The sequence below is a fragment of the Cyprinodon tularosa genome, unplaced genomic scaffold (genome assembly GCF_016077235.1).
Source record: "Cyprinodon tularosa strain WSP-4 unplaced genomic scaffold, ASM1607723v1 ctg32, whole genome shotgun sequence".
NCBI lineage: Eukaryota > Metazoa > Chordata > Actinopteri > Cyprinodontiformes > Cyprinodontidae > Cyprinodon > Cyprinodon tularosa.
Genome location: NW_024039030.1, coordinates 1,398,651 through 1,416,561, shown reverse-complemented (window position 1 = coordinate 1,416,561; position 17,911 = coordinate 1,398,651). Strand labels below are relative to the sequence as shown.

Genomic DNA, 17,911 nt, shown 5'->3' with positions numbered 1-17,911 from the left:
CACTTGATAACATTTTCTAGATGGGCAGACAAGGTAAGGGGAAACCCTCCTGGACACAAAGCACATTTTTCTCTGTATACATTTCTGGCATAAATAGAAGAATTGCATGTCTAAAAATAATATCAGTCGAGGACATAGAAGATGCATGCATAATTGTAAATTGTATTTTCCAATATCGGCAGCAGTTCTGGCCATTGTGAGGGGATCTGCAGAGCTACGAAGACTCAGACTACTACCTCTCAGATGTTAAAGGAGCCAAATCGTAAACCGGTAAACAGATTTCTGTCTGAAATCTGGCTCCCTTTATGGCCTTGGTAGGCCGTATATTCCAAACTCCTCCTGGATATCATGTAAACATGATGCTCTACTCCCTCTGCCCCCTCCCTTTCTCTGAGATTATCTGTGAACATAATCAGTGTACGGCTGCTTCATGAATGTTACATTATATTTTATTATTATTATTATGATAATTGCATCTGGGACAGTGCTTTATGGACTTACCTTGCACACTCTCACATGCACACCCACAAACACACGCACACATATAAACATACGCACACCACCTCCACTGTTTCCCTGCAAGATGTTGTTTGGTATCTGTGTTGCTACTTTTAGTTTATTTTTCCTACTCATTTTGATCCTTTTCTCTTTTTTTCATAACTGGTGTAATGTCAGCACTTTTGACGACAGCAAGACCTCGAACACCACATCACCAGCTTGCAATGTCTATGTTTTGACTTTACTTGGACGGACTCTACCAAAACTTAAATTTCCCATTTTTGGGATAAATAAATAATTTTCTATTTTAAATTTGTATTGAATATCCCCCCCCTAAGAAATCATTATTGATTTAAGTTTGACAATTTGATTTCAAAGGGGAAAGTTTTTTTTTTGTGGTGATAATTAAAGGCTAGAACCGATAGGAACTAGTGCTCAGATTTAGTCAACTCTTAAAAAGACTATTCACAGTTTGTGAATTGAGGTTATTAATGATAATAGTTCCCTGAAACTTTTAACAAAAAGATATAAGTTAATTTGTTTATGGAAAATTATTAAACCTAAACAGCAGCAGGAAACCAAGGCGTAATTCATACCTCCTAGTCCGATCCAATAATATACCCAAAGAACTGCAAAGCATTGTGGCATCAAACCTATCATCAGGTAGCTGCCTATTATTGTGCACTAGGACTCTCCCCTGATGTGCACCTGCAGGGCTTATTGTGTGATTGTGTTGACTACACACTGAGGGCAAACATAACATACTTGTGGCACCCAACCAGATAAAGAAAACCATGAGGTGAGATCTGCTGGCATTCTCATTTGGACAGTTTATCTTAAAGTTATCACAAAGATATAAAAAAATGCATTGACTTTGAGGCTGCACTGAAAACTATCTGACTGAGACAAAAGTAAACAAAAACAAAACTTCTCCAAGCATCTTATGTTAACTGACTCATGGTGGTAAATACATGTTAAGATGTGAACTGACCTAGATACAGCACATGTATGTTTGGGCCTTATAATGGCATAACGAGCAGTGCCTAACTGATCAACCATCTTGTTAAACCGTACAAATATAATATATGTTTATATAGCATTGCATTCCAGAGGTATGGACAGTTTCACAGGAGGATTTGCCAAGATCAACTTAAACTGGGAGTCCACCTAAAAATCTGTCAGCCGTCCTTCACTCTGAGGAATTCTGTACTGTTCCAAAAGCTCCATGATATATAACATCCATGCATGGCAGGTAATGAAAATATTTATATGTGAACCTCATTTAAAAAAAAAAAAATCTTATTTTTTTTTTACATGATATCAAGTCTCTGTTACATGTATTTTCTTCTGCTGCAGTCTCATCTTCAGCTCTGAAACTAATTCTTTGTTCACAGTGTCCCTTCTGTCTATCACTGGCCTTTGTTTCGGCTTTGTGGTGACAGTTGCAGAAACTGTGGGTATGGTCCAGTGCCGCTCTCTTGGGATATAGGTGGGTGGTGGAGGGGGCAAAGCGGGGGCACAAGGTGGTGGGGGCCAGTGTCTTACAACATTGCTAATATTGTTATTGTAGTTGACATTCTCCACAATCACCTCTGGCCCCTGTTGCTCCTCTTGAATGGTGAAATTCTCTTTCGGGGTCTCTGATGACTTAAAGGGGCTTCGGAAGTTCCAGAAATGCTGCTTCCGCTGCCTTCTCCGTACACGGCGATTTGGCAGGATGCGATTGGACTTTTTGTTGCGCAAGAATGATGCAGTTGAAATGATGACAGTAACTATCACCATGAGGCTAATGATAGCGACGAGCATACCTATGATTTGTAAAGGGTTGTTTCTATTCAGCAATAACAATGATCCCAAAGGCCCCCCTTTGAGTTGAGTCTGTAAAAGAGCACAAGGAGAATTCAAATCCATTGGAGTAAAATCACACAAAGATTTTCTGATCTATAAGATCGAGTAATTAGTTGGTGAGACATATTCATAAAATATATGATTCAAAACTGTTGTTTGAAATGTTTCTCCAGGGTTTAATGTTCACCTTTTTACTCTCGTTTAGGTTTTGAAAAGACAAGATCAGAGAGGTTCACGGAGGAACCAGTAGCTGAGACCATCCAGCATTTGAAAATAAAATCCTTACAATGAAAGTAAAAAACTTGATTTATCTAAAATCCAATCCCAATATAGACGTTATAAAAAATGTTTGATCAAAAATAGGTCTCCTGTGTGTACTCTTTTACAGACACAGTCATGCTCTACTAAATCTTCAGAAAATAAGTAGCTGCAAATTCTTTCACAGAGTAAAAACAACAGTGAGGCTTTGCTGATGATCTCAAGGCAAGCTTCATTTATGGCCCAGGCCTCCGTACAATCTTTCTGATCTTGCCCTGAGGTTGTACACGGGTCTTTTTCACAGATTTCCAGTAAATAATGGTTGAAATGAAGATTGTCAGGGAGACAGCAAAGATAACGAGGGTCAAACAAATCCCAAACACTGCCCCTGGACGTTTCCTTAGACCAAGGAAGTATGAGAAAAATCTGGATTTGATCTGAAAACATGACAATTGTATGTGTGAGACACCTATGGCTAAAATAAAAAAAAACAATATATAAGTATATGAAGTAAATTCTGATGCAAAGCTTTTCAAAACAATTCTTTTTTTGCAGATTCAAATAACCCACTTTTAATGTTAACTGTTGCAACTTACAGCTTCAGTGATGTCGATCTTGACGACTGCAGTGGTGCTGAAGGATGGCTGACCGCAATCTCGGGCCTGGACCACCAAGGACCAGCTGCAGTCTCTCTTCTTGGTAATGTTTTGAATGATAGCCATTGACTTGATATAAGACTTTAGCTTAATTTCTCCTGTGTCAGAGTCTATGTCAAAGATGTTGTTGTCCGGATCAGCTTTCATGATGGCATACTCAATAACATTGTTTGGTACCTCAGCGTCATCATCTACAGCCTGTAGGGAAGTCATTATTACTTACTCCAAAAAACATGTATGGCTGAATTTTGTTAAATCTATATTAGAAGATTTATACCTCTATTTTTACTGGGGCTCCAATCACCATGGTCTTCTCAAGGAAATTATCATTAAAAGCAGGTGGATGGTCGTTCAGATCCAGCACGGTCACAAAGACTTCAGCCAGGCTATACTTTCCCTCTGCATCCTCTGCCTTTACATAGAAGTTATACTTAGATCTCACCTCAGCATCCAGACTTGCCCAGGGCTGGGTGTAAATAATCCCGGATGTAGGCTGGATAAGAAATCTGCAAATAATGACACATATTTATGTAACCCTTCCAGGTCTGGATCTTTAAGTCAAGTTTATCTATACAGCCCATTTTATATGGACTCATGGTCTTGGGAATTTAGCAGAGCAAGGATGTCACATTCTACTTGCAATAATCTAACTTGGGTCATTATTACGACATTTTTAAAGGCTGTAAACCATGTATCTCCCAATTTAACTCCTTTCACGTGTCAGCTGTGTATGCAGTGAACAATGCAGCCATGCATCCAGCTTTAAGAAAAAAAATCACAGCTTATTTTGTGCTCATTGATAGTTCAGCCCCACCTACTGTGATCTGTTTGTCAGGTAGTCTTTGATCCAGACAACTGATGCCTCCATCTGAGGCATCAACAGTTGTCAGTATCTAAGCCTGAACCGTGTTAAATTCACTTGAGAAATCAAACAACATTATCTTCACAATTCTGTCGGCCTTGTCTAAATGACAGTAAGTTTGTTGAAGTAGGTGTCTGATGATACCTTTGACTTCAACTCCATGGTGATCAACGAGCTTCCTGATTGCTGCTTGTTTGTTTGCTCAGGGTTACGAGAACAAGTTTCACTATGCCCTTTATGATGTTGGATGTCTAAAGAGCTGATTATACTCCCGCAGCAGAGTGTCGCAGTGAGCTTGTTGGTGGTATGTCGCAAATATTTTTGATTTATGCCCAATTTTGAAACGTGGTCTGCGCTATTCTGTTCCACACCACAACGCAAGTGGGACAATCACAAACTAGCTGCTTGGTCTAGATACAGTACAGCCGAGGCGGTGAGGAAGTGGGGGCAAGTTTGTGCAACAACGGAGGGACATGAGGGTGAGAAAGAGGGGGGATCCAGGTGGAAACAGGGTCCCAGCATTCTTGTGCACCTCACTCGTTTTGGTACCGGTAAGGTACCAAACAGGAGATACATATAGAGTAGAGCGGATGTAGATTTGATCAATCAGATGCCTCCTGCCTGCGGCACTGTCTGCGGTCACCTACAATTTTGGAGAGTTGTGCCAGAGTGTCTGAGGAAGGGGCGGGGGCATATCTGCGTTAACTGTGAAACACATGCAGACAACCTGGTTTCTGAGTTTAAATCAGCTTTAATAGGTCTACAGTCAGTAAAGACTGTTGGCTGAGTTTTCTTTGGCAGCAGAACAAGGCCTCTTCCAAATCACTGGAACTTTCTCCTGGGTCAGGCTAACATCAAACAGGTGGTATAGAATCCCACAGAGCTGATCTGCACAGGCTTTCAGGACCGGAGTTAATACCATCTGGACCTGGTGCATTGTTGTTATTCAGTCTCTCCAGCTGCCTCTTCACATGACTTCCAGAGATACGTATATAGGTGGAAGGGGAAGGGAGCAGCACCATCTTCTGATTTGGTTGAAAACAAATGGGTGAAAGCAAGATAAATCTCAGCAGAGATGGAAGATGAACATTTGACATATTAGAGAAATGTTTTGGGTCAAAAGAGGGCAGCATGTCCATTTGACTGTGGGCAGGAGAGAAGGATGCTAAGCCTGTCCCTGAACTAAACTTGTTCAAGAATGTTTTCAGTTCAGTGGCTTTGTCCAGAATTCCATCTGTTTGATCATCCTTCTGCTTGAAGCCTGTGATCCTCTTCATCCCTGGCCACACATCTCTGATATTATGCAGCTAGAGCTTTCTCTTATCTTGACCTTAGATTTCTCAATAACTCCCTGTCTCCCTACCTATGCAGCTTGCCTCTTAAAATCTTTTTATAAAATGAAATACACACAACTAAGCATACACATTTTTTTGGCTGATTGAAAGTTAAAAAACTGTGTAGGGGGCCAAAGACTAAGGTGAAAATTTTATTTATAAAAAAAAAAAAACACTAACTTTATAAAATTTTGGTGTCTGTCATAGTCCCTCCTAAAATAGACAATAAAACAGCAGGGGGATTTATAAATTTGATAATTTATAATAGATATTATCATTTGAATCTATTTGTATCTCTGCAAAAAGCAGAGAAAATAAATAGATGAGTGGAAAATATGATGGATTCTCATGTTTTATTGAAATAATATGATTACATTGCTCCAAAGCATCACAGTTTAAACAAGCTTAGTGTTGACATGAGATTAAAACAGCCTGTCTTTCATGCTGATTATTGAACTGTTGCCTTTTCTGTGTTTTTTTAAGTATTTTGGCATATTTCTTTGTGTTTTTGTGAAAAGTGGTTATGGTCAGGTTGGATTGTTTCTTGTTTATAAACTTGTTAGCTTGACTAACAGTGAATGTAGCTGGAGTGCAATGTACCAACAAGCAAAGAGCAGTCTATTTTTTCTTTCAATCCCATTAAAGGATTAAAATAGACAAACGCTTATATGCACTGTTGCTCTGTGTGTATCCAAATGCTCAGCTGTTTTCTGTAAACATATCTAACCTCTGAAATATAAAAAGCTATTCTGAAACATGTTATTTCAGCATTAAGGTAACAATTTGCAAAGAATCTGAGGAGTTGCAATTGTAAAATGTTTCTGATTAAGCAAACATATAAACCTAAGTGTTCCAAATCTCTGGCTGATGCTTATTTTGGAAATCCCTTGCCATGCCATGTGACATCACATATCGGCTTAAACCCATTACTGCAGAGCTCAAAATCTGTACCAAATATAATAAACCAAACAAACAAACAAAAAAAAAGTACAACCTTTATTTGATTGAATTAAATGAGATGATTATATTTTGTCCCTTTATTTCTAAGTATTTATGAAGGGAAAAAAAAAAATCAGTTTATAAAGAGAGAAAAACTGAGGTTCCTCCCTCAGTTTGATCTTTTTTTTATTTTACAGTTGAAACAAATTTTCAAAAAAGGTCTAAAAAGTTAAAAAATCTGCACAAATCCCACACTGAGAGAGGAACTTAAAACCAACCAATCGTAATAAATCTATAAAGAAGTTTAACAAGTTTCTATGGAAATTGACTCATTTGCTGTTTTATTTTTATTTCATGTTTCATTTTTGCCTGGGCTTTTTTGTGTGTTTTTTGTTTGTTTTTTACATAGTTCTAGGTTCAGATGAAGTGTAATATTTTTAGCATGGAAAAAAGAGCTGTTGTTTGTATAATTACAGGTTACACCCAGAAACTTCACTGTATTCTGTAGGTTTTTTCACAAAATACCTATAGCTGTTGGAAGGAGACCAGAATTAAGCTTTTGAAAAATATGCAAAACATTATGTATGGCATCCAGATGTACTTACACACAACACTTATTTGCATTTTGGAGACTTAAAAACAGCTAATTGTAGTATAAGTAAAAGTATACATTTTATTTCTGTTCCTCATGAAAATGTTTGCAGATCTTTTCTACTCACAGGTCAGCCCCCGATCCATAGATAGAGTACTTGACTTCTCCCCATGGTCCTGAGTCAGGGTCTAAAGCCTGGAAACCAACATCAGCAACAAATTAGAGATTTAAAAGATGCTGTGTTTGATATAATAGATTGGTGTTGCATATTCTATTTAAGATAACTCAATATAAAACAATTTTTCATCTTTCTATATTAAAAAAAAAGGTTTCTCATTACATTCAGCTAAATTTAGTATATTGATGAGCTGGGGCTTGCTATGTATATGATGTTACAAGGGTTAGGTCTGACAATGACTTTTTGATATCAGAATATTATCCTAGGCTTCGGCTAATCTGTCCGACTGCAGCTGCTGGGTGGTCTGTTCACTGTCTCCATGTATCCAAGGTCACTTGTTGGCTGTTCTTTTAACTGATTGAAATTGACAGGGATAAAGTCAGAGTGCTTCTGTGGTGTTTGCTCAAGGCCAGTACTTATTAATTGGACTCCCTGTGGTTGTTGAGCTGATATGTACCGACAAGCGCACCTGATGAGTTACAGCAAACATTTCAGCATGTCCTTAAAAGGCTCCGTTTTATCCATATTTTTGCAGCTGTGTGTCCTGCTCCATGTTGGGGGGTGGGGTGAGAGATTGGGGTGGGGAGTGGAGGAGTGAAGCCAGCGAATTTGCTGTTACACAACAAAATGAAAGTGATAGCCATCTGGCAGCTTACCTCGCCTAGCTTTTATCTACATGATTTCACATATTATCCCAACCCCCTCCACTCAAAGAGTCTACATTTAGAGAATTAAAGGGCCCTGTTGAGCAGTTTGTCCAAATCACTTTTGCGTTATAGCTCTCAGTGACGTACGTCTTCTATAGCAGATATTTTTAGGCAAGATGAGGGAACGCTCACCGTGACTGACACCACATTCGAGCCGCCGGGTGAATTTTCGGGAATTCTAGCGATGTAGTAATCAGAGGAGAATTTAGGAGCATTATCATTGGTGTCTAGGAGGTGAATAACAATGTCTGCTGTAGCGCTAAATCTCTCTGGAGTGTCGATCTCAACTGCAAGGAGCTGAAAATGAAAAACAATAATAAATATTTTCAAATTAAAAACTGATCTATTTCCAGGCAAAGACAGGACATATAAGGAAAATCAACATTTTCCTCAGTAAATGTACCACTAATGTGGAAATAGATACAATTCATGCCAGATTGGCAACAATTTACCTTATCAATGCATACTAATAATAAAAAACACCAAGTTTTAAAATTTTGTGTAGAAAGTGGAATGACACATAGCAGGGATATTGGATACTCAGCTGGATAGAAAAGTCTGCTTTAGTAATGACATCCTTAGGTCTATCTGACCAGACTACTACCTAAGTATTTTACTGACCATTGGGATTGAATATATTGCTTCTTGTTTTTCATAAAAAGAAAAAAACACACACAGTGTTAATTTCAGACCTGTTAAAACCTCTCTGTGAGTGGTATTTGATTAAAGACAAACATTGTGATAACTCTTTTAAATTAAAGCTTTTGTTTGCGGCAAAACTGATGCTCTTGCCACATTTGAGGTTTTTTCCTCAAAATTTTGCAGCTTCTTTTCCTTCTGCTCTATTAGTCCTTATGGTACACACAAAATTGCATCTAACTTAATTTGTTTTATTCATGGTACCTATTTCTTCAAGTGTTAATTACTTAACTAATGGACATTTTAAGACAGTAGGCTTTATAGAAATATCTTTATAAAGAAAAATGTAATCTGTACTTTTGTGTCAAAAGATTACCTTATATGTTAGAAACTGGTGCTTCTCATAATCCATGGCAGCAGAGTCCTCCACTAAGATGGTGACTTGGGCTTCATTGAGCGCAGTCTGGGGGACGGCTCGGAGCATTCTCCCTGGTCCAATCAGCCTCAGATTAAATTTGGCATTTGCACCCTGCAGGAGCATTCATAAATATCATCATTCTATTCAAAAGTCTAACATTCTTTATTCTTAAAGCAGCATAATCTCTGTAGTACACTGTCTTTTCTGTCAAAGAAAAAAGATTGTGTTCTTGATTGCAACAGTAATAAGAGTCGGATAACAGCTTAAGTAACAGTTCTCTTTGTGAAACATGATTTTGATGGACAGAAAGAATCTGGTTCCAATTTTCAGTAAATTCTTGCAGCATCATCCAGTGATGTAGCTTTCTACCCATCTAATTCCACATTATCCACACCTTTAAATGTCCATTCTGTTCCAGACCACCACAATGAGACTTTGAAAAGCAACGCCTTGCGGGAGGGGTTAGGCTGAAGCCAGACACACCGGAACAGAAAACTGCAGTTGTTCGGTGATTTGACATAGAAGGATGGTGAGCAAGCCAGTCGAAGGTGACATTCAGATTAAACATGGAGAATGTGGAACCATTCTCGTTAATTGACAATATGTACTTGCTGTGTGGTAGTGGGACAGAGCAAGCATGGAAGATGTGGAATTTAGAGTTGAGACAGCCACTTGGATAAATCAATAATAAGCAGAGCAAGCACCTTTCTGATTTTCTAGCCATATTTTTACATGCATGGAACGCTAAGAGGTGTGATTCTGGATAACAGCAGGCCTAACGTTTCTGAACACACTATGACTATTAATCTAACCTGTTGTTGATTAGACAACATCATAGTTCTTACACAACATTAAGGTCATAATAAAGCTGAATAAGGGGGTCATAGTGATGCTTTTTTACCACTACAAAATATACCTGTTGTGTTAAAAATAAAACCAAATTTGCACAATGCGTCTCCTACCTTATCAGAGTCATTAACTGTGATTTTCAGTCCTCTGAGTATCTCTCCCTCTGGTGGATGCTCATACATTGTCAGCTCAAACATATTCTGTGGGCCATTCTCTCCATAAAAGGTTGGTGGATTATTATTCAAGTCCACCACACGTACCACCACTGTTGTCACCTCATAGTCCAATTTTTTGTCTTCGGTGCTTACCTCTGATGCCTGTGCAAGGAGACAATGTTACCTATTTTGATTGCATAACACAAAACACTAAGTCAGCTGTTTGTTATCCTGGATATAACAGAATGAAGACGAAAATGCTTAGTAAAAACAAAATAAACAAAAAGATGATACCGTATTTTAAATAACTTGAATATTTTTATTTCAAGTTGGCTGAAACTGGCTATTTAAGACTTGCATTACCCTGACTTTAATGTTAAAGAGTTCTCTCTTCAGATAAATGGGAGCAACCAGCAGGGAGATGGAACCACTTGTTTCATTGATGCCAAAAACACCATCATCGCCTAGAGATACAAGCGAGAAAAAACACATTAAAATGTTTTTATTAATTTTAGAGTATTTTTTTTTTATTTGTTTTTTTTTTGTTTTTTCTGCAAATACTTACCCTCATCTATCGAGTAGATGACTGGATTTGGGTTTCCAACATCACCATCTTCGGCACTAACTGTAAATATTTCAGATCCCTGTCAAGCGAGAAGAACAAGTAACACATATATACTGTAAACAGTTATGAAAAATGAATTACATTGATATCTACTGAAATAAATTTAGATAATGAAATTTGTTTCACTTAATTTTAAAATCTGACTTAATGAGGTATTGTTGGAAAAATATGATTTAAATATGATTTATGATGTTTTTATTGCTACAATTACTCCTTTTTCTTGTGCCCTATTGTTTACCTGACTATTTTGCAATAAGCAGCCAGTTTCTTCTGCAATGACGGTTTTGGCTTAACTTGTTGAATTTTTTTTTAAGATTTACAGCTATAGATATTATTAACTTCCTCTCTCTAGCTGAGCCACCAGTTAATTAGTGGAACCCATTCACCTCTTATCTCCTCAGCATGCACATATTTTGTCTGTTATTCAGGTCCTCAGTTTGGTTTATGGGATCTCTTGTTAGTGTCCTGCATTCATTTGCGGTTCTTTGTGATCCATGTTTCCAATTCAGTTATAGCTTTCAGGGTAATCATGCTGCTTCAGAGCTTATGTGTGCATGCTGATTCAGAACTAAAACAAGTTGAGGGTATGCACTAGTTTTTTAAGATAACCTTGAATATATCAAAACCTTAAAATGGAAACGATGTGTATTTACACTATAATTTTACTAGCTAAAACAGATAGAACATCTAAACCTGAGATGTACAAAGAAATCACAACAGGAATTTGATGTTATTACATGTCAAAGACAGTGATTGGGAGATGTGTTGACACTCACTGGTGCTGAGACTTCATAAACATAGCCAAAGTAGGGGGTTCCAATAAAAAATGGTGGAGTGTCTTGTGCATCAACCACGTTGACAGTGAGTGTTGCAGTGGATGACATAAATTGCTCCTTGCCATTCAAGTTGCCGCCGCCATCCTAAAAAAGACAAAAGAATTTTAAAAAATTGTTTTATTTTCTAAAGCTATGCTAAGCTAAGCATTTGTTTTTGGAAAAGCCTTAATTCTACTTTGTACACTGTTGTATTCTAATGAAATTTTTTGTAGTTTTCCAACCCACTTACGTGTCAAAAAGCAACTGAAGATTTCACTTTTTAAAAACTACTAGTAGTAAAAACAATTTCCGCAAGAAGAAAATTACTCAAATGTATTTCAAAAACAGTATAATTTTGAAAAAATTAGTACCTTTGCAATGACAGTAACAAAGTGTGTCCTGGTTTTCTCGTAATCCAACATTTGTCCGGATCTGATACGCACCACTCCACTGTTTATGTCAATTGCAAACAAACTGGACTGAGGTGTCTGTAATAAAGGAAATAACAAAAAGTAAGATTGAAATTTAGCAATAGAAGACTATTAGGATACAGCCATTTGAAGAAAAAATATAAACATTGGTTGGAAATAAAAAATATAATTGAAAGGAACATAATTACATAGAAATCTAACGTTTAGTGTGTGCATAAAATGTAGTTAGTGACTATCCAGTCTAAAGGAAGGTACAATGGCCAGTTTAATGGTTAGTAGGGGGTTGTGGGTGTGTATGTTACCCTGTGGGAACAATTTCCCACTGTGTGTGTGTCATGTTCTTTGCATTGAACTGACTTAATTACTCATTCAATTTTCCTACTCTACCCGTTTTCTCATCACTGCTCATCTGATTCACCTGCTCTTGCCTCTATTTAAGGTGCACCCATTCATCAAGTCCTCATTATTCTTGTCCTCTTAGTCAGAGGTGAGAGTGGTTATTAGCGTACTAGGGGTGTAAATAATAATCGTTTTGTATCGATGCATCGATCCAAAAGCCGACGATCCGATGCATCGACACGTCCGCAAGTTAATCGATTCATGTTTTTTTTTTCCTCCGGTCTATTTTTATCCATTTGCTCCTGGGCGTAGTTCTCCCTCCCGTGCTGCGGTGCCGCTAAACCTATTTTGCCCTCCTACCGCGCTTCCTGGTTATACTCTTAAAGCAGTTGGTTGCAGCAAGCTTCACACAGACATTTTTAAATTATGCTCAGTATTGAAGCGTGGTCTGGGCTACACGCTGTGGGTCTAGATACGGCCGAGGCGATGAGGAAGTGGGGGCGAGTTTAGTCCGACGACGGAGGGACAATGGGGCAAAAAGAGCGGAGATTCAGCTGGAAAAAGGCTCACAGCGTTCTCGTGCACCTCGCTCTTCTAGCGGGTCGAACTTCACGAGTTGTTTTCCGCAATTTCGGTCATAAAAACAAAACAAGCCGGCCTCCTGTCTGGTGCACTGTTTGCGGTCAGCTACAATCTGGGAGAGGTGCAGCGGAGCGTCTCTCAAGGGGGCGGTGACGTCGACACTGGAGCCTTCTTCTTCTTCTTTTTTTTTAATGGCGGTTGGCAAACAACTTATAGGTGCATTGCCGCCACCTTCCAGAATGGAGTATGGACCAGACAAATTATTATATTCTCCCTAAAATACCCGTTCTTCTTAGAAAATTAAAAATACTCCCAAAAACTACATCCCCAGATGACCTTTGAAACAATTTCCTTATATCTAGTTTATTTTTATTCCTGTCTAACTCTCTACGCAACATCTCTCTTTCCTGAGTATATTTATTACATTCTAAAAAAATATGTTGGACAGTTTCTCTGGAGCCGAGGTATTGCATTGAACTCATTACACTGATATTGTGCAGTATTTTTGCAGTATTTTTTGATGCAACTTTTCTTCTGTTATTTGCTGTTGTTTCTAAAGAAAATGCATAATGATATTACAGCTTTCATTGATTTATTTCAAACTTGAAACTTTGTTTAGCCTGTAAGGTGTAAAAAAAAATAAATAATAATAATAAAAAAAATTAACCGATTAATCGATTAATCGAATCGAATCGTGGTGTATTCTTGAGTATCGAAAATAATCGAATCGTTGGGTCAGGAAATCGATACTGAATCGAATCGCCATGATGGATGTGATTTACACCCCTGTAGCGTACCTTAGTGTTTCTGATTTCCTGATCCTGAACTGTTCTGCCTCTCAATTAATGAGTCGGCCTGTTCCTGTCTGAACGGTTTGCCTGAACTGTCTTTGGACTCTTGGATCTCTGAGCCTGCCTGTTCCTGTTCTGGTCTGTTTGTCTGACCTGGCTTCGGACTCCTGAACATGGGGCTGCAGCATCTGGGAAACCCTGGGAGGCACCCGCCGCATCTTGTTGGCAGCCCACTGGCTGGATCCTACCTCATTCTCTGGCGATTGACTAAATTGTAAACCAGGTTAGTGACTCACATTCAAGCTCTTTCGCCATTATATTGGGGCTAACCTGTGACTTTTCTCTCCAGAGTTTCCTGCCTCAGATGTCCTAGCAGCTGTTAGTGTTCAACAGATCTGTTTGATTTTATTATATACCTTTTGAGTTATCCTTCTGTCTTGCGTGGATACTGATTCCTCTTTTCTGAGCCATTACAGTGTGCTATTTTAGGATTGTTTGTTTTACTTTTAATACCGTTGTGTTGTATTCCAGATGGAAGTGGTGCTAATAGCCATTTGCACAGGGTAGGTGGGATATGGGGAAATGTGCCTGGCCCGCTTATGGGCTTGCATGAGAGGAAATTTTAATAAACATCTAACATGAGACATAGTAAGTAAGGCTAGATAACTGGACAAAGTTTGAAGCTTTTTAAATGAGTTAGTTTATCCGTGTCTCTGTTGATTTGAACGCCCAATGCAATTATGCCCATAACAGATTGTGAACTACAGCTATAACCATATGCCATATTTGCTACAGTTATTGATCCCAATAGCACAAAGTACAAACTAGTGCTCTTCACCACCCGCTGCTAAAGCAGCCCTCTCATCATTTAGAGATGGCTATTATGAAGGAGATCCCCTCCTTCTGAATAACATCAACATATTCAAGCATATCAACAGATTCATAGGTTCTATGACATCTTAATTAGAAAATAATTACATCTGTATACAGTATGTAGAATGAGTCCCCCAGATCAAATTTTGTGTAGCGCTTACCTGGAGATGGTAGGTCACTGAGCCTCCAGAGCCTGTGTCTCTGTCCACAGCTTCCACTTTGTAGATACTTCTCCCAGATTCAGTTGTCTAAATTTAACAAAGTAGACAAAAAAATGTAACACTTGTGTGAACTCATAAGTTCATGGATTGTTGTACGGTAACTGTGAATACTTAAACATTGTTTTAACTTTGTTTATTGGTTATAAAATTAAGACAGTTTCTAAGACTGGAATCTTACTTCCAATACATCTATGATTGCAGGCATGTTTTGGAATTCTGGCTTTTCATCGTTTGCATCCATTACAAATATTGTGACTCGTTCAACAACCTTGAAAGAATGAAAAAAGGAAATAAGAATTATTTTTTAACAACACCATGACTTAAACAATCCACAACATTAAATGTAGTAGGTAAGTAAGCTAAGTAGTAGGTAAATTGAAAAAAAAAATCATGTCACCTGATATAATTACAACAGATGCATTATTTAATTGATTAAATTTTAAGTTCTTCACTGCTAAATGGTTGCTGGAAACTCAAATATTTATTTTTTTCAGTTAGTGAACTATAAGAGCTACCAAGTCGTAACAATAATAACCCTTTTGGTCTTGAAGAAGATATATCACAGAAAAAACAACAACACTATTTTCAGTAGTGTTGATGTGTTTGGGATTTAGTTCCTAGAAAGTGCAATGACTAGACTATAAGAGGTTTCTGAGAGAGAACTGCATTCTGACTAGGCTCTTCATTGACATTCACTCTATGGTTATTATAGATCATAGTTACTCTGGAAATGTTTAAAAACTCGGAGCCTCAGATTAATTTCTAGGGAATACACACAGACAGTTTTTTTTTAATAGGTATTAATGCTTGTGGAACTAATCATGCAAATCACTTTACACATATATTTGAAACTGAGCTTAAAACATCTATTCATCTAATGTGAACAATATATAACTATAAATTTGGAAATGTTTATTCAACATGCCTAATTGTGGTTCTTAAAAATAAATCATAATTTAAGAAAATAAGAAAATCTGAAGATGTGAAATCTTGTACAAATCTCTGATTTTCGCACCTGTAATATTTATAGAGCACACATTCCTTATTATTATGTTAGTGTTGAAAAGCCACATCAACTCCAAGTCGTAGGAGAAAGATCTCCAATAATCCTTTATTCAACAAAATCTCTGTAAGAAGTTGCTCACAAGCAAAATGTCTGTCCAAAGGTTAAGTTGTTAAAAATTGGGCAACTGTTTTGTTTTGAAAAAAAAAAAAATATATATATATATATATATAAATACCTTACTTCTTCCATCTGTGATGCTGATATTAACATCAACTGAATCTTGTTTCTAAATAAAGAAAAAAAAAGAAAAAAAAACAAAAAACAGATATTTTTGCAAAACTTAGAAGATATTTTTGGTGATTTATGTTTTAGTCTTCGGCTTACCTCTCTATCCAACTTTTCCACTAATGTAATATTTCCAGATTTTGGGTCGACTCTGAAGTACTCCTTTGATCCCGGGTCAAAGGAAAGACCATAACTTACCTCCTGGCCTTCAGGGTCTGTGCCATTAAGTTGATAGATCTGTGTACCTATAGGAGGGAACCACAATATATTAATAAAAGATTATGAGCTTTCAGCAAAACAAACAATTTATCGCATCAACAGGTAATAATAATAAATTAACACAACACGCAACATCTGTTCATTTAATGAAATGTTATTCAAATTTCTGAATATTCCAGATACCAAAGCTAACCACTTTGTTTATTGGCTCTCAGACTGGACTCTTATGGGTTCAAAGAAATGCAGTGTATGAATATGGTCTTTCTTACCAACAGGGGTGTCCTCAGACAGGCTGAACAGTGCCAGATTCCCACTATTACTGTATTGGCCATTGTCGAAAAAGTGGGGGGCAAAGTCGGCTTGAGCTAGGAAAAAAAAAAAAAATGTTCAAGCAAAAAGTATTTTTGTGTAGAGAGATGAGACATTTTAGTATAGACCTAATCAATGTTTTATATTTTTTCTGTATTTGGTAACTTTGACTATTGGTTTTTTAAAGATGCCCATTAACAAAATATACACATTTATCATACCGTCCCTTTGATCCCGATTACAGGTGCCTTACGTCAGCCTGCTTAGCTACCTAATCTAAACAGAGTCAGGATGGTCTCACAGAATTTATTTAGCATAGAATACAAATTCAGGAACTGTTCCAAATGTAACTCTTAACACATTCTTTTTATCAAAGAATATTTTATCCTGAAATAATTTTTTTGTACATTATTCAATATTGTAAATATCTAAAGTGAAATAATTCAAAAAATTCAAAATTACCTCTACAATCAAACCGGAGACTTTTTAACGATTTTTAAAGCTTCTAAATTAGGATCTGTTCTGAATCCACTGTAAGTTGACAATCATATCATCCAACTTACCTAAACAGGCTTGCACAAACACAAAAAGCAGTGGGAAAGTAGAAATCTTCACATTCTTCATTCTACAGAATAAATCAACGAATCTGCACCATAAAGACGGCTCTGTCGAAAGTAATAGGCACAGCTCTCAAGGTGTTTTCCAACGGCTGTACAGGGCTAAAAGCAGATGCTTAACTGGTAATCCAATGACTGTTGAGATTTACTGCAGGGTCTCCTCACTAACTGGGCCAAGCACTTATATTTTTTAAACTGCTTTCAACAACTAGAGTTCAAGAAATGCCTTGTTTCTTGAAGCAACATTATATAATTGTGAAACTGAACGTGGATATGTTCTCGCTGCTAAACTTAATTAATTACCTTGATTAATCAGCTTATTTGCTGGAATAGGCTACTTCTCTTGCTCTCCAGCTAAACAAAAAGCAAGACTAACAGTCAAAAATAGTGACAAATCATCTACATGAACACAAATTATGTTGTAAAAATGTATCTTTTTAGAATTCAGGTTTTTTTTCTCACATGATGACAATATGGAAGAATAATATGATTAATCTTCATTTTATTTCAATTCATCTATATTTTACAGTATATAAATGTCATGATCCTGAGGTATTTTGTCATGTTTCATTCCTTTCCGCAGGTGGCAGTAACTAAGGAGAATATGTGGGGGCACATATTCCCCACTAACCATTACTACCCATTTCTCTGTGTACTGGGATGAAAGTCTTAAAGTCTAATTGTGTGTGAGAATTGCTCCTTTAGAGTTACGGTTTCTAAACTTTTTAGCTATTGACCTACAAATGGTACCATAGTCGAATCATTATCAAACTATTGGATGAGAGTACAACATTTTTAGAAAATTCATTAAAAGTGGAAGTTACAAACAACTGAAGTATTTGGTTTTGTCCATTTAAAATAATGC

General features: G+C 37.2%; 1 protein-coding gene across 3 annotated transcripts; it reads right to left on the bottom strand.

Moving 5' to 3' along the window:
• Nucleotides 1–1,308: 1,308 nt before the first annotated feature.
• cdhr1a (cadherin-related family member 1a) lies at nt 1,309–17,164 on the bottom strand. 3 transcript variants are annotated; one of them, XM_038292901.1, is made up of 17 exons: nt 16,993–17,164; nt 16,390–16,485; nt 16,001–16,146; nt 15,852–15,902; nt 14,789–14,878; nt 14,551–14,637; nt 11,745–11,861; nt 11,335–11,478; nt 10,499–10,577; nt 10,297–10,397; nt 9,892–10,095; nt 8,888–9,040; nt 8,005–8,169; nt 7,115–7,182; nt 3,538–3,766; nt 3,201–3,458; nt 1,309–2,376 (listed from the first exon to the last, which is right to left on the bottom strand). In XM_038292901.1, the coding sequence occupies exons 1-17, from the start codon at nt 17,051–17,053 to the stop codon at nt 1,819–1,821; spliced, it is 2,607 nt and encodes an 868-aa protein (XP_038148829.1). In that variant the 5' UTR covers nt 17,054–17,164; the 3' UTR covers nt 1,309–1,818. The 3 variants fall into 3 exon arrangements, with proteins under 3 accessions (XP_038148829.1, XP_038148831.1, XP_038148832.1); XM_038292904.1 differs by lacking the exon at nt 1,309–2,376 and adding an exon at nt 2,406–3,041; XM_038292903.1 differs by lacking the exons at nt 16,390–16,485; nt 16,993–17,164 and having other exon boundaries at nt 15,857–15,902; nt 16,001–16,091.
• Nucleotides 17,165–17,911: the final 747 nt, after the last annotated feature.

Bases quoted from the DNA above. Each gene is read 5' to 3' on its own strand.
- cdhr1a (XM_038292901.1), bottom strand. From the start codon at position 17,053: ATGAAGAATGTGAAGATTTCTACTTTCCCACTGCTTTTTGTGTTTGTG. The intron at 16,486-16,992 runs GTAAGTTGGATG...TTTTTTTCCTAG, and splicing joins GTTTGTGCAAGCCTGTTTAG to CTCAAGCCGACTTTGCCCCC. The intron at 14,879-15,851 runs GTATTTATATAT...CATTCTTTCAAG, and splicing joins TCACAGATGGAAGAAGTAAG to GTTGTTGAACGAGTCACAAT.